The sequence below is a fragment of the Antechinus flavipes genome, chromosome 3, assembly GCF_016432865.1.
Source record: "Antechinus flavipes isolate AdamAnt ecotype Samford, QLD, Australia chromosome 3, AdamAnt_v2, whole genome shotgun sequence".
Taxonomy (NCBI): domain Eukaryota; kingdom Metazoa; phylum Chordata; class Mammalia; order Dasyuromorphia; family Dasyuridae; genus Antechinus; species Antechinus flavipes.
The window spans coordinates 575,565,878-575,582,667 of NC_067400.1; the positions used below are offsets into that span (position 1 = coordinate 575,565,878).

At 37.8% G+C, this 16,790-nt stretch overlaps 1 protein-coding gene across 1 annotated transcript in view; it reads right to left on the reverse strand.

The window, feature by feature from the left end:
- PHACTR4 (phosphatase and actin regulator 4) overlaps positions 1 to 16,790 on the reverse strand; it is a 102,346-nt gene that overhangs the window by 16,432 nt on the left and 69,124 nt on the right. The window contains exons 3-7 of the mRNA XM_051988041.1: positions 13,350 to 13,523; positions 11,967 to 12,047; positions 8,499 to 8,663; positions 7,758 to 8,168; positions 1,384 to 1,975 (exon numbers count right to left, since the gene is read on the reverse strand). Coding sequence (XP_051844001.1) covers positions 1,384 to 1,975; positions 7,758 to 8,168; positions 8,499 to 8,663; positions 11,967 to 12,047; positions 13,350 to 13,523 — 1,423 coding nt within the window. The remainder of the gene's footprint in view (positions 1 to 1,383; positions 1,976 to 7,757; positions 8,169 to 8,498; positions 8,664 to 11,966; positions 12,048 to 13,349; positions 13,524 to 16,790) is intronic.

Below are 16,790 nucleotides of genomic sequence, written 5' to 3' on the forward strand. Positions count from 1 at the left end.
GGAGATATGAATTGATCAAACCATTATAGAGAGCAATGCAGAAATAAGGGATACAAAACTGCACACTCTGACCAAGCAATATTATTACAAGGTCTGTATGCCAAAGAGATAAACAAAAAGGAAAAGAAGCTATATGTACAAAAATATTCATTACAGTTTTTGGTGGTAGCAAAGAATTATAAATCGAGAGGATGCCCCTTAAGTGGGGAACTGCTGAACAAATTTTGGTATATATGATTGTGATGGAATACAGTGAAATGACTAGAACACTGTACACAGTAATAGTAATATTGTACGAGGATCAACTGTGAATAAGTTAGCTATTGCCAGCAATACTATGATTCAAGACAATTCCAAAAGATTTATGGTAAAAAATGCTATCCACCTCCAGAGAAAGAACTGATGGAGTCTGAATACAGACCGAAGTATATACTTTATTTTGCTTCGGTTTTGTTGATGTGGTTGTTATTTTTTGGTTTGTGTTTTCTTTCACAACATGACTAATATAGAAATATGTTTTGCATGATTATACATGTAAAAACTACATAAAACTGCTTGCTTTCTCAAGGAGGGAAAGAATTTGGGACTCAAAAAATGTCAAAAATTGTTTTTCCCCATGTAAATGAAATAAAACATTAAATTAAAAATATTATACACAGTTTATTTCAAGCTCTCAAACTGTCTTTTTATCAATTGTAGAGGTGCATACATCTCAGTACATCTGTGAGTGCAAATGACATGGCTGAAGCAAATGATTTGTTAAATAGTGGAATGACTGAAAGCCTTTGTATACTTGAATACCCTCTATAGATGGAAGCTAATTATTAAAACTTCAAGGCCACAAATGATGTGGATCCAGTCACAATTTTTCTTAATACTTCTGGGAAATGGATAAACTGTGCAAAAGCAAATATTATTTGAGTAGTCTTTTAAATGTTGATAGATAGAATCCAGAACCACCATTTTGCTTGAGAAGGTTGCAAACAAAAACCTTCTCTAATAAATTACTAAGCTAGTTGTCTTGGGGAAGGGGGAGGTGAGGGAGAAAAATTTGGAAGACAAAGTTTTACAAAAACAAATGTTGAAAACTATCATTATGTGTATTTGGAAAAATAAAATACTATTAAGAAAGCATGAATCCACAGGGAGTCAATTCTAAAGATTGAGTGATATAGATAAGACAGAAAGAAAGACATAATATACATGTATTGGTATCACATAAAACAAAAACAACCTAGATTGGAAGCACACTTGACTTTTCTCTATTCCCTAAAAGTGTGTCTTAGAGCTTTAATTTAAAATAAATATTTATAAATTTAAAAAAAGAATGCTATCTTGATGGGTAGAAGTATATATATTATGAAAAACTCAAATGGCACTCACACTTTAAGCATTTCAATAGTGATAGGGAGTGACCTGGTGCGACCCAAAGTACCGCTGTCTTCTGAAAAGCCTTTGCCATTCTCAAAAAGCAAGGAATGAGCCCTCTGAGATTCCTCCAATGGCGGGGTAATGGGCAGCGGTGAGGTCAAGGCTTGCTGGATGCGGATATGCAGTGGTAGTGGGGGAAGTCGAGAGGAGGTGTTAGGCTCTCCAAAGCTTTGTTCAGCTGTCCTCTTGGGGGCTTCCAAGGCCTGATCTTCCAGCTGAGGGACATCTGGGGGTAGTTCAAGGGAGGGGGAGTGCTCAATTTCTGGCACAATTTGAAGAGTTTTAGGAGGCAATGGAGGAGAACATGGGGGTTCAGGAGGTCTGTGAGTAGGCAAAGGGGGAGAAGGGGAGGGAGATGGGATTATCTGGATTGAATTGGAAGTCGAGCAACTGCTCCCTTCTCTCTGAGCATTTGGAGGTTTTATTGTGGCAGCAGCAGACTCAGAGGAAGACATGTGAGTAGATAGAATCCCCCTCTTGGGTGGTAAAGGTGGGGATGGCTTTGCCAGCAATGTACCACTGTTTATTGCTTGTGAAAGTTCAGCTGTAAAGGGAAGAGAAACAATTTAGTTAAACTTGAATTGAGAGATGGAGATAATCAGGATAGGCAATGGATCTAATCTGCAACAAAAGGATACAAATCCTAGTCATTTAGCAAATTATCTAATTTTGCTACCTTACTAGATGCTTTAGATATTTCATTCTTAAGCAAAATTCATCCCCCATAACAGAGAAAGATAAATTGTCAGATTTCTTAGAAAAGATCTTCCTACTTCCATGACATTTTGTAGATGATAAATTTTTACTGTTACCCAAGGTAACAGGGATGGGTAACAGTTTTTGATTCAATATGAAGGGAGTCAGAAAGACAAGGAGATCCTCTGGTGATCCATTCTTCTATAATCCATTAAAACAGAAAAGGAATGACACTCAAACAGATGCTAGGAGGAAAGAGGAGTTAAGCAACTTCCTCAGACAATTATGGCAGTGTGAGACTGAATGACTTAACAAGAACACCATGCATTTACATAACAATTTTCCTAGCAAAACTTCCAAATACACTCCTCGGTCATTTGATTAATTTAAGGTGTAATGATGCAGAAAGGTAGACACTATTCCAGCCATCTGATACATGAAGAAGCTGAGGCTCCTGAAGTTACAAGACGTGCCCATTAGCACATGATCAATTAGTGCCAAATCAGAGCAAGCAGCGAGGCCTCTAGATTTCTATTTCCTCTCCACAAGACCATTTTTGTCTCTTACATTCTCCAATATCAATAGTTACTTGAGTCTAGACACTCTCTTGGGACTATATATGCATTACAACAATGTGTGTTGTATCTGACTCTTTGTGACTCCGTTTAGGATTATCTTGGCAAAAATATTGGAGTAGACTGCCACCTCTTTCTTCAGTTTACTTTACAGATAAGGAAACTGAGGCAAATGGAGTGAATTGACTTTTCCAATGTCACAGAGCTAGTAAGTGTTATGGGCCAGAACTTGAAACAAGGTGCTAAGTCAGTGGAATTGATAAAGACATGGTTATTTAGAATGGTGCTTAAAAGTTCTCTAATTCAGTATATGTACTTAGTACTTATTATAGTTCTATAAGATTCACACCTTTGATAAGAGACCATATAAGCTCAGACAAACTCAGCCAGAATCAGAACTAGGGAAGACAAAGAAGTGATGGAAGACTCTCCTTCGCTTCTCCACAAAACCAAGATCTGGAAGGCCTCCAGAAAAACTAGTCAAGCCCCAAGTGAAGGAGACAAGACTTTGAAGGAGACAATAAAGGATTTGGACTTTAATCCCTGGCTGCACTTGTGGCAATTACTGAACTGAAAAGAAGGCTGCCTCCAGAGACCCCAAGAAAACTTCAACAGAGAATATTACATTTTAGAGAGAATATTACACTAAGGATCCAAGGATGGATTTGAACTTGGGAAGAAGAGTCTGACTCAAAGTCTGTATTCTATCCACTGTGCCATCTACCCATGTTACAACTAAGTGTATTCCTGGGTAATTCCTCAGGCTTTTTTTCAGGGGGATCTAATAATCACAATTTCCAAAAGGTCCTTTAGAGAAAATACTGTAATGACATTTGGGAAGTTCCTGGGAACACATAACTCCTTTCAGGGTCTTGATTAAAATAAAATTGTTCAAAAGATGAGGTCTGCTTGTGCCTGGCAGCCTAGCTCTATTCAGTTTTCTCTTACTACCTCCCAATTTCTCTTTAGATGCCCACTCTGTATTTGTAACTCATCCCCCAAAAGCATCCAATTCACCTAAACAGTCCCTTGGTGTCTGCCCAATCTGAGATCTCTGGGAACTTCTTATCTCTTTCTCTGGCTCATTTTACAAATGAGAGGTAATTAGAGGTAAACAGAAAAATGATTCCACCAGGGTCCCATATGGGTTAAGTGTCTAATCTAGATTTGAAGTTGGGATTACCTGACTCCAGGTTCTGTGCTATCTAGCTATTTCAATATCCAGATGACTATAAACTATATAAACATTTTCTCAAGCCAAGTGTTTCCAAAATCACTTAATTAGAGAAACTTTTAAATGCAGGCCATCCTTGACAAGTATGGAAGAAAAAGATTTTTATAACTCTTAGCAAGCTATCCAAAAGTTATAGCCTGGAGGTTTTTCTTTAGATCTTTAGATAGTTTGTGCATACCAGTGAAAGAAGGAAATATAACTTTTATTAGTGGAAGTAACTCCAGAAGCTATAAATATGAATCCTGAAAAATGAGGAGACCAATTCTTCCAACATTTTTGTTTTAGATTAGAAGTTCCCCATGTGACAAAAAATAATTGGTACAGAGAAGGTTTTAACTTCTTGTTCATAGAATTTCATGTTACTCTCCTATCTTTTTTACCCAGAAATTTTTACTATTGGGCTCAAAGTAATATGGAAATACTTCTGTTTCAGAAACTATCATAGTACATTGAGAAGGATTTCTATTTTAAGTCAGAGGATTTAGTTCAAATCTAGGCCCTATTAATTAAGCACCTATATGAGCTTGGATGTACCAACACAGAATAATAAATGAAGAGTGTTGGAATCCTTACAAACTGCTAACTAATTAGAGTTGATCTAATCTCACAAGAAGATGTTTTGGGCAGAACCTGAAACAAGGTACTAAGTAGAACTAATTAGTACAATGCTTGTGTTTGCACCTTTATTCATTGGAGTTCACAAGTATGCCAGATTCACAAAGTAAACTTTGTAACTTTGTGAGTTCACACCTCCCTTGAAGCTCTTTGGACCAGAGAGCACTATGGGAGAAAACCCATAATCCCTCTCTCTCGTATCCCACAATTCCTCTCTCTGGTATAAAAGAAACAGACAGAGGCTCTTGGGGAGATTTCACTGGAATGACATGAAGAGTGGAGCTGGCTGGAGGCTGAAGAAAGCAGAGGCAGAGGCTGAAGGACAAAACCTTTGGATTTGGAGACATTCGGAGGGAGCTCTTGGAACCAAGCAGAGAGATAGACCTCTAAGCTAACCGGGCTATATTGGAGATAATAAAAGATCTGAACTTTTATCACCTGGCTGCATTTGGGAAGAAGATCACCAACATTTTGGCGCCCGAACAGGGACTGACAAAATCCTGATTCCAGGGAAGGGACCCAGAGAGAACTTTTATAATATTTTAAAGAAGAAAAAGAACCCAACATTTGAACTCCAACAGAAGAGCTGGCTTAGGAAGCTGGAAGACATAGTTCAAATTTTATCTGTCGCATATACTGGCAGGGTGGCCTGAGTAAATCACTTAACTGCTCAATGCTCTAGACAAATATAAAGAAGGGGCTGATCAGCTTTAGTAGAGGGAGGGACTCCCCAACCCATGTCAATAACATAACAAACCCAGATGGGTCCCATTCCAGGAGTCTTGAGTCCCTTCATCTTAAATTAAATGAGGCTGCACTTGGGCCCTCTCAGGTCTGCTGTGGTTGTAAATAAGGGAACCTATGATGAACAATGAGATCATAGCCCCATAAATTATCAAAGTCAATATCTCAGTAACAATGTATATGACTTTGTTGGGGGAGGCAGGATTAGGAAAGCAGGGGTTGGCTAATCACAAGCCCTTTGCCAGAAAAGGTTATGGACTCGTAAGAGGCTTTGAGATTTTGCTTAGAAGTAACCTATTCATGGCATGACAGAACAATATGCCAGGGTGCCAAAAATGGGCAGCCCTAAGAGTCTGACCTTTATGTCAAGGATACAAGCTGGTCTCTCAGTCTCTTCAGTGCTTATCTGTTTTCTTCCTGTGGGGGTGACTGACTCTACAGCTGGCCCTTTTAGGAAGCAGCAGTAGAGATGAAAGAAGTCCTTGGAATGGAAGGGAGAAGCCCTGGATCCTAGTTCTGAGTGTGACACCACTGTGTGACTTTGGACAAGAAAGTGAAATTTTGGGACTCCAATTTCCTCACCCATGAAACAGACAAAAACCCTTTTCTGTTCTATATTGACAAGAGAACTGGACTTGGGAATAAAAAATTCCAAAATTGATTTTGTAACTCCAATCTAGATCAGCTATGTGACCTTACGCCAGCCACTACCATTTCTATTTTCTCATCTGTAAAAATGGGAAAATAGCTGTCCAGTTTTTTTCTATGGAATCTGTTGTAAGGAAAGCTCCACATAAATGAACGTTTTAGAGAAAGAATATATAAAAGTTCTTTGAATTTTAAAGAACTCTAAAAGGCAGGTATAACAACAGCAATACTACTATTAACTATCTTTAACTTGTTCCTCATCCCCCGCTTTCCAATCACCCCATTCCACTTGAAAATGCTGGCAATCTAAATAAGCTCCTTTTCGATTCTCTTATTATTCGTAAGAACTTTTAAATAGAGGAAATTAAGGACATCCCCTGAAAGACCACCCTCAGCACTGTACCCCTTCTCCCTAGCTCTGAATTACTGACTGAGAAACCCTTCAACCTGCTCTGGCATGTCAGGAAATGATGATCTAAAGGAGTCTGAAATAAAAATGAAAATATTTCCATTTTTCTTTAAAAACTCTTTAAAAAACTCTTCTTGAATGAAGTACTGTGGCCAACAACCATAATAACAATGATCTACAAGCAGTAGACTGAGTTTCTAGGGATAACTCAGAACAAGGTGTCAGTCAGTCTTTGACCCTTGTAGGCAGGTCCCACCTGCTAGGGAACATAGCCATTCTTCCAGCAGATTATAAAGGCTCTCCTACTTCTCAGCAGGCAGAAGAGAGCAGAAATGGAAAAAAGGAGGAAGGAAAGAGAAAGTTTGGCCTGAGGGGAGAAGGACACAAAGAATCAGAGATCTCTAAAGGAAGATGGCATTTTAGATAGAAGGCATCTATCCAACCAATGAGAAGCATCTTTTCTGTTCACAACACCCCCCACCCCCGCCCAAAACACACAGCCTCTCCCAGACACCATTCTAAAGGAGGCTCACTACCTTTCAAAGCAATCTAGTCTCTTTTTGAATAGCTGCATTTATAGCTGGCAGGCAGTTTTCCCTAAAAGTTAAGTCTAAAACTTCCCTCCAAATTCTATTTAGTGACATCAATGGAATCATTCCAATATATCTTTATCATGAAACAGTCCTTCATGTGTTTGCATCCAACAACCATTTCCTACCATCCCCATTCTTATGCCCAAGTTACTTTTTTTCTTCAAGGGAAAATAATGATATTCCTGGGTAGCTTTTCAATCATACTACTTATTTTTAAATGATTGAAATCCTTGGGTAACACAGGTACTTGTGTGTATAGTTTCATATACATTTAAGGTAAATCTTGTTAGTTTTGTTTTCAGAATAGCCAGTAGGCTACTTAAAAGCTGGGTCCATAAATTACAGGTTATACACAGTCCAGCTTGGGTAAGCGTACAAATAGGATTGAAATGTTAGTCAATTAAACATTTTCATTAATCTGCAACGAGAAATAGCACAAACAGCAAATGCTATGGAGAAATCACAACAAAGATAAGTACTTTAAAAGTTTCTCAAAGCTACCTCAATTAGAATCTTTAACTAAGAGATTTCTTGGCTCATGGATATAATTAACACAATTTTATACATTTAAGTCATCAGGGTAATGTATCTGGATCCTCAAAAACCATAAAAGCATCATCATGGCAGAATCTTCTGGCCCCACTATTCAGTTTTCATACTCAGACAAGTTTTTAAAAGTTCTTCCAAATTTAGGCAAATTAAATATGTACATATGACAATATTTTCTTTAAAAACAAATCCATTTTTCTCTTCTTAACGATCAATTTAATTTCCCTAAGCTATGCTTGATGACAGTCTCAAAAGTCACTTACCAATAACAGGGTTACTGTTTCTGTTAGCTGGTTTAGGGGGAGGGATAGGGGGTTGCTTGGCAGGGGCAGTGTGGGTCACATTCAAGGTAGCAGTTGTGTTAGTGCTGTGTACAGGAACAACAGGCAGAGTTCTGGGAGCTGGGATAGGGGTGCTGGAGGAACTAACTGTCTTTGCTAGGCCTGAGGCTGCAGCTGCAGTGCTGGCAGTAGGTGCTGTGGAGGAAGAAGAGGAAGAGGTGGAGGATGAGGAGGAAATGGTCCTTGTAGTATTGCCACCAGTGGTGTCATCTGCTTGTCCATCACTTTCTTCCTGAGAAGATGACAAGGGTCTTTTGGGTCGTGGCAAAAATGGCCTGGGTGCTGGTTCAGGAATGGATTCTACTTCAGAACTGGGTCGGCTTCCAGATGAGCCTATGAAATAAAGTTGTTTTGTTAAAGAAGAGAATTGATGGAGACATAAGGAGTCAATATGAATAGGGAGTTAATTAACTCGGACACTGATGATCCCAAGACCCTTTACAACCAGTGTCTCCATATTCTTTCCTCTCTACTTCTGTCACAATTTGGCTATTTCTCTTCTTGGTGCTTCTTTCACCAGATAGGCAAGAAGAATGATAAAGGTTAAAATTCCACTAAACTCTCACTTTTGCCACAAGTCAGACAAATTCAGAGTTTGCTGCCTCTGTCCCTCTGAAGTCCTGTTTCAAACCCAGAGGCTCCCACAACTCAACAAATACTTACCTGGTTGTGTCTTTGGTTCCTCTCCTGGAAAAGGCTTCTTAAGCCTTGTTATCCTTCCAAGTTCCTCCTCCATCTGGCTGGGATTTGAAGGCCCAGCACTCCCAATGGGAATGGTATGGCCATTCTTTAATGTAGTATGGCTGAACTTCCCAGAATCTTCACTTGCTGTACAGAGTTTAAAAAGAAAAAAAAGCTAAAATGAAAAAACAAACAATAGTCTATGGGGAAAAAAGCCAGTGTTGTTCAGTATTTCTTATGCCACATACTCAACTGATATTAACTCCATTTTATTTAAACAATGGATAAAAAAAAGCACTCACTTTCATCTTGGAAGCCTGATAAAAACAGGACTAAAGTGAGGAACCACTAGAATGTTTGAGTGAGTATGAAATTTCTTAAGATGCATTCATCATCACAGAGAAAGAAGGTTCTAGATGCCACTGGGAAATTCTACCAAAAAACACCTGGGTTCTCTGAGGAGAAAAGAAAACAATAAAGAAGACCCAACTCCTAGTAACCACCCAATCTGCTGGCATCTTGGGGAGGGGCCCAGTGTCTTTTGCAGAGACTATATTATTTTAGCTTTTGTGGGAATCAGAAATGTGAGGATCACGGACCACAGCACTCCCCTAGAGCAGTTCGCCCTGATCACCATATAAAAAAATGCTCCTTCTCCCCATTTGTCAACAACCACCTCACCTCAAGCAATCCAAGGATGGGTTAGAAGATGATTATGGATAACATAAGCAAGAAGCCAGCAGATTAAAATATACTTTATAAATTATTCTTTTTCTCACAGTTGAGGTAATAGAGAGGAAGAAACCTTGGGCCCGGCCAAGGAAAGAATCTTGGGTCAGGACATCAGGCTTCTAGTCCTAGATCCACACTGATGTGGCTATATAATCTGGGGCATGCTGCTTTACCCTTTAAACCGCAGTATTTCTAAGAGAAGGGGAGTGGAGAAAATAATCTCTGAGTTCCTATCCAGCAATTAAGTTTCTCTAATTATATTTCCAGGAGATTCCTCAACTTAAGAAAGTAACAAATGTAACAAATCAAAGGGGGGAAAAAAAGGTACATCTCTATTATTAGGGTAGTTGAGTTGTTAAAAATGCAGCAGTACAAACACAAAACAATCAGTCACAAAAAAGCAGCAACAAATAAATAAATAATTTCCTTTTAAAGAATATTCTAAAGGCTCCATATACAAGCTGTATTTCATCTAAACAATTCCAATAGGAATTGTCGATGCCAGTCTCCAAATCACTGTTACTGTAGTATTTGCCACCTCAAAAAGCTTTTCCCTGCTAATCCTGTGAGGTAAAAAGCACAATGTTGTCATTCGATTTATAGAAGGGGAAAAGGAGGCTCCAAATCTCACACTACCCAGGAAGTCCAAGAGCCAGGACTTAACCTCACATCTGGTGACACTAAATCCAGAGCATTTTTAACAAAAACCAGCTACTTCCCCAGTGTTATAAATGCTGAAAAAGGATCTGCAAGGCTATAAAAAACCTATTGTTATGCAGGCCAAATCAGACTTAAGGTAAAGCCCAGGAGGAGCAGGCCCCTCCTGGTGGTAACATGCAGCAAATCAAAATCTGAGGTGGCTCTCTGCACCTGCTAGGCTCTAGACAGTTGCCACCGAAAGGAGCAGAGCTAGTATGGAGGGTTGGCCCACCCAAGAAACAAGGAACTAATAAGAAAGCTATCTGCTGTGAAGGACACAGGCAAAAGCTATAAGGAGGGTGGGACAGCACATATAAGAAAGAAGGGACAAACATCTACTCAAACTGAGACATGGAGGGGAGGGAGGGAAACTTGCTGTGAATGAAATGGTTACATGCATTCAACTGAATGCAGACTAACTACAATGACCATCTTAGTCTCACAAAAGGGAAGGTGAAATCCACTCTCTTTCAGACATATGATGCTTGGTTTTGCATGATATGTAAAATCTGACTAAAATGAACGCTATATTTATGAAAACACATAAAAAGAACTTTGAATTAAGAGTTTGACAATATAGTATATCAACAATGAATTTACTGATTAACTTTAGACAAGTCATTTTTCTCTCTCTGCGTTTGAGTTTCCACATTTGTAAAATAAAAGAGGTCAGACTAAAAGAACTTTAAAAACCCTTCTTTCTCAAAAATTCTATAACTTCTAATTTTAATTAGAGAAAAAAACAGAATATATATATTGGGAATTCTAACAGTGGGAAAAACAGACCCACTAGAATTTTTTGTCACTAGTTTCTACCCATTTCTGAGCTATCTGAGCTATTTTAAAAATGTTTTAAAATCAGGCTTAAGGATTTCATTTATAATGTTCCTGCTTTTAAAAAAAAAAAATTCAATAGTCATTTCTTTCATTCCAGATAGAAAATCTTATAAAGAAATCCCACAAAGGCAGCCTCTTTTTAGTGGCCAGAAACTGTAAACTGAGTGGATGCCCCTCAATTGGAGAATGGATGAATAAATTGTGGTACATGAATGTTATGGAATATTACTGTTCTGTAAGAAATGACTAGCAGAATGATTTCAGAAAGGCCTAGAGAGATTTACATGAACTGATGTTGAGTAAAATGAGCAGGACCAGGAGATCATTATATACTTCAAGAACAATACTATATGATGATCAATTCTGATGGACATGGCCCTCTTCAACAATGAGATGAAACAAATCAGCTCTAATAGAACAGTAATGAATTGAACCAACCACACCCAGCGAAAGAACTCAGGGACATGAATGTGAACCACTACATAGAATTCCCAATCCCTCTATTTTTGTCCACCTACATTTTTTATTTTATTCACAGGTTAATTGTACTCTATTTCAAAGTCTGATTCTTTTTGTGTAGAAAAACTACTATATGGACATGTATACATATATTGTATTTAACATATATTTAATATATTTAACATGTATTAGTCTATCTGCCATCTGGGGGAGGGGGAAGAGAGGAGGGGAAAAATTGGAACAAAAGGTTTTGCAACTGTCAATGCTGAAAAGTTACCCATGCATAAATCTTGTAAATAAAAAACTATTAAAAAAAAAAAAAAAGAAATCCTACAAAGAAGCAAAGCAACAGAAAAGTCCCATGGCTATGTCAGACTTGTAATAATGTTTGAACCTCTTGTGATAAACAAGCAGAAAAAGAAGAGGGTAGCAAAGATGGGCATAGATACAACCAGAGACAAAAGGCAGGAAGTGACACACAATACTGGAGCTGGCTGGGGGCAGGAGGATGTATAAGAAACCACGGAACGCTTTCCTTGGGGAATTTTTGACCAGATGGGCCATGTGCCAGACACAGATTATTATCAGAGAAGGTAGGAGTATCTGTTTTGACTTAGGAGGAGGCAGAAGTAGACTGTATTTTTCAATTAAAGAGCAAAATCCAATTGCATAAGGAGGATTCAGCCCACACTGAGCACACATGCTGTTGGGAAGTGAACTTACCATTCACAGGGTCCTCCAACAGAAGCCCTCTTCTAACCAGCTCTTCCCTTGGTTTTCGCATGGATATTTTCCGCTCTAGAACTGATGTTAAATTGGAAACTAGAATTCAGAACCAGGCAATTACAGTTCAGCTTTATTCCCTGGGCAAAAAAATCATGTGGTTTAATGAGCAAGCAGAGGGTCACCCAGATAGCCTTAAGTTACTGAAGACACAGGGGTCTTTTTATTTCCCTTCCTTGTGGTAAAAGGGAGGGAGAAGAACTGCAGCATATATAATCTTAAGGTCTTTTCCAATTTGGACAGTCTGTGTTCTAGCTCTGATATCCTGAGTTCTCCGGTCCCCTCTACGTTTCCCACTGTGTTCCATGGTCTCCTGCAGTCCTGCAATGTTAGAGGTTTATGAAAAGTAAAGAGAAAAATACACCTTTACAATCCCCTATAGTCGTGGGCAGTTAGGTGGCCCACTAGCTAAAGTACAGGTCCTGAAGTCCAGAAGACTTGTGTTCAAATCCAGTTTCAGATATTTACTAGTCTGAAAACAGGCATTTTAACTCTGTTTCCTTATTTATAAAATTGGCTGGACTAGGAAATGGAAAAACCATTCCAGTATTTTTGCCAAGAAAATCCCAAACGGGGGCATGAAGAATCCAAAATGATTGAAAACAACTAAATAAAAACATACTATTGGGAAAAGTGGTAAACGTATTCATATCATGTCACCTCATATTTATATGGTACTTTATAAGTAGATATAAAGAATCTTACACTTTCCTAATCCTCCTCTCCCTTAGGCCTTCCCTTTGAGACTTCCCCCCACCCATTCACACTGTATTTATATTGTAGGTAATAGTGATGTGCACTCTATTTCCTTTATTAGAATGAAAGTTTCTTGAAGGTAGGGACTCTGTTTTGTCATGTTTTACATTCCTAGGACTTAGCAAATATTAAATGATTAAATAAATGACTATTTACCAACAGACAGTTATTTTATCTGATTTGCATAAAAAATCTGTAATGTGAACATTCTACTTTGGAAATAAAATATAGCGCCTTATGAAGTTGTGGAGGTTTTTAATTTGAAATTTTGTAATAAAATGTTTCTTCTAATATTTTGGGTAGTAAATTTAAGTCTTATAGCTTCTGCTTGATAAATCAGTAACTCAATCCATTTAAACTTCAATTCCATTCAAATACCAATTTCTGGAATGTGGGACTACCAGTACCTATGGCTGAGTGAATGCCAATAACTACTTGCCTATTTCCAGAGAGATTAAATTTCCCACCCCTACCAGGTGATTACATACAGATGGGGATAAAAGGAAGAAGTTGAGCACTCCAAAATAAAGAACACCTTAATTTGGGGCATGAAGTCTTCTAACTCACCTTCTGATGTTTCTTTGAACTTGTCACTGCTCTTTTTTTTCCGCCATTTCCAGGGTTTGAAGATTTTACCAAAGCTGGAGAACTTACTTTTCCTCTTGGTAGGAGGAGTGATTTCCCCAGATTCCACACCATCCATGACCATTCCTGTGCCTACTGGTTGATGATCTGGTTCCTCTATAAAAGGAAAAAAGGGAAAAGTGATTTTTTCCATAGAACAAAATCTTGAATTATATATCTCCTCCACTTTTTTTTCTCCTGTGACTTCTGGAAAGGACTGAGAAAGGCAAAAGCAAAGTTGTACACTAATCTAGTCTTAGGACCGTTCCCCAGCTTTTACAAATACAACCCTCATAACAAAAGTATGGAAAAGCCCTTAGAAGCCTTCCTGGAGTTCTAAGAGTTCTGTGCACAGAGCCACTCTATGGATCAAAAATCCTTTAAAGTATGACCACTATGAACAATCTTTATAGAACCACTCTATGGATCAAAAATCCTTTAAAGTATGACCACTATGAACAATCTTTAGAGAACCACTCTATGGATCAAAAATCCTTTAAAGTATGACCACTATGAACAATCTTTAGAGAACCAAGATATTTGTTGCTTCTTCTTGGAGTTACATACAATCTCTTGATATAGGAATAAGAAATATTAACATTTATAACATACTTTATTATTGACAAAGAGCTTGTCATAAATGATCTCATCTGATACTTTTTCAGTATCAACCTTGTGACAACCTTGTGAAGTGGGTAGGATGATTATCATCCACACTTTAAAGATGAAAAAACAAGTCTCAGAGAAGTGGCTTTCTTCTTGAGTGACTGACTAGGAATATGAAAGCAGGTATTCTGGGACTTACTTTTTAAAATGCTCTAGCACAGCAATCCTTACAGCTGTATTTTTATGGTAACAATATAATAAAGTAGGATACTGCTGGTCCTCTCTCTTTTAGGAAGGAGGTAATGGGCACTTGATATGATCTGAGGGACTCCTAGCAGGGCATTTACATTTGCTTTCTTCTATCCTCCATCATTAACTTAATTCTTATTAGCTAATGAACTCTTTTCATCCTTCTCTGTTAAAATAAAAATCTTCATACAAAGCTTCGATCCTTCCCAGACTTTTAGAACAGAAGAGGCCATAGATAGGGATAATGTATTCTAATGTGCCAACTGAAAAGATAAGAAAATGGAAGCCAGGTTAAAGCAATTAAGTTGACATGAATTTTAGTTTTACTGTTGATTTTGTTGATACATTTAAAAAAAGAGAAACAAGAAAATTTAAGGCTCCCAAACTTTCTAGCTATAATTTTGCCCCCAAATGGATCTGATTGTATTTTAATGAAAATGGATTAACAAAAATTGGAAAGACTAAAACTAAGAATCAAAGAAACCTGGATTAAATAAAGTACTGGTTCTGACACTGATTTTCTGTATAACATCTGGAAAATCAGTTCTTACTGGATCTTGGTGTCCTGATATGTAAAGGGTGAAATAATCACCACCACTACCATTACAATAAGAATATCAGTTGACATTTTAAGTTAACCAGACCCTGTGAGGCAGATAGTGAGCTATTCTTGCTCCTTCAACACAAGGTTCAGATCAATTAAGTGACTTAATTTGTCTGAGATTCCAAACACAGTAAATGATAAAATGGGGCCTTAAGTTAGGTCTTTCAATTCTCAGAGCTCTTTGTGACTGCCAGGGCTTGTACAGTTCTAACACATTTTCTTTGGGACAAGACTGAGAAACATCAGGGCCCCAGCCCATGGGAAGAGCTGAGCGTGCTGGGCTTGGCCATTTTGCTTCAGTGGGAGGAAGGGAAAGCAACTCCAACTGGGCCAAGAGCAACAAAAGTTCAGGAAGGCAGGCAGGAAGCCACACAATAAGACTGCACCCCACCTCCTGTCACAGCATTCTCTAGAGGAACCTTGGTTGGGTAGGGAGGAGAGAGCATGGAGCAGAGACTCAAGTTTAAAACTCAAAATAAACAAAACCACAGTTCTGAAATTTAAGCTGAATTTCTACTTTAAGGGGAAAAAAAAGTATGTATGGTATATGCCAAGCCCAAGAGAAAATATAATTCTTAAAACAATTTCTTCTCTGTAAGCAAAAACTGATTTTTATGTCTTATGTTTAAGGCAAAAAGACTTCTTCCTGCTTTTAATGACATCGATAAGATTTTTTTTCCCCAATAAATGAAATTCATAGATGAGAAGCACTCCTTTAATGACACTTTGAAAAACAAACAGTAGTGGTTTTGTATTTATTTTTTTTGCACTTAAGAGTATATATTTTTTCCAATTACATGTAAAGATAGTTTTCAAAGTTCATTTTTGTAAGATTTTACGTTTTTTCCTTTCCCTCGTGTCCCCAAGACAGCAAGCAATCTGATACAGGTTTACATGCACAATCATGTTCAACTTATTTCCATATTACTCATGCTATGAAAGAAGAAACACAACAAAAAGAAAAAAGAGAAAGGAAAAAAAAAAGTGAAAATAATATGCTTCACTCTGCATTCAGATTATAAAGCTTTTTCTCTCAATACCACTAGTTTTTTCAATAGTGAACTGTGAACAACCTGAGAGAATCTATCTACAATTGCAAGGTTTGCTTGGATTTCTAGCCAGACAAGATTCAGCTCAAGTGCCAGCTCCTAATTAAAGTTTTTTATTATTTACCGAACAGCTGATCCCCTCTTCCCAATCATTTTGTATTTCCTTTGCATATATTTGTTTATACTTCATAATTTATACTAAATATCCTACATGTCTGCTCAGCATTTAGAAAATGTTTGAGCGTGGATCAGCAATGTGGTAGCCATGAAATAGTGTTTTTTCATGGAATGATCCACAAAAGGGGAGTACAAGTGGTGAGGGTTGGAGAAGGGTATCATCAGGGTATAGTTAAAAACAGCCCCCTGGTTTTTACTTCTAGCTCACTGATAGGCATCTTAATTGACTTAATTCTTTAATGATAATATTTCAATGTGATATAGAAATTCCTATTTGGATTTAATAATATATTAGAAGACATCAAGAACTTAGTATTTCTTGAGTGGGCAATCCTTCAATTGATGCAGAATGTGAACCCCACTGAGGCTTACAATATTGTCTGTGATATTTGCTGTTAAAAAAAAAAAAGACACCACCCTTTATTCATCCTGATGTGTTTTTTGAAATGAAATCAGCAATCATTTTTTTTCTAAGCACTCATGCTTAGGCAGCAAATTGTGTGTGTGTGTGTGTGTGTGTGTGTGTGTGTGTGTGTGTGTGTGTGTATAAAACATATAAAAGAGCCTTGACTCTCAAGAGGCCTACTTTTCTGATGCTGAGCAAAACAAGTAGAACCAGGAATACATTGTACACAGTAACAGCAAGATTGTGCGATAATCAATTACAAAGAATTTGGTTCTTCTCAGTAGTTCAGTAAT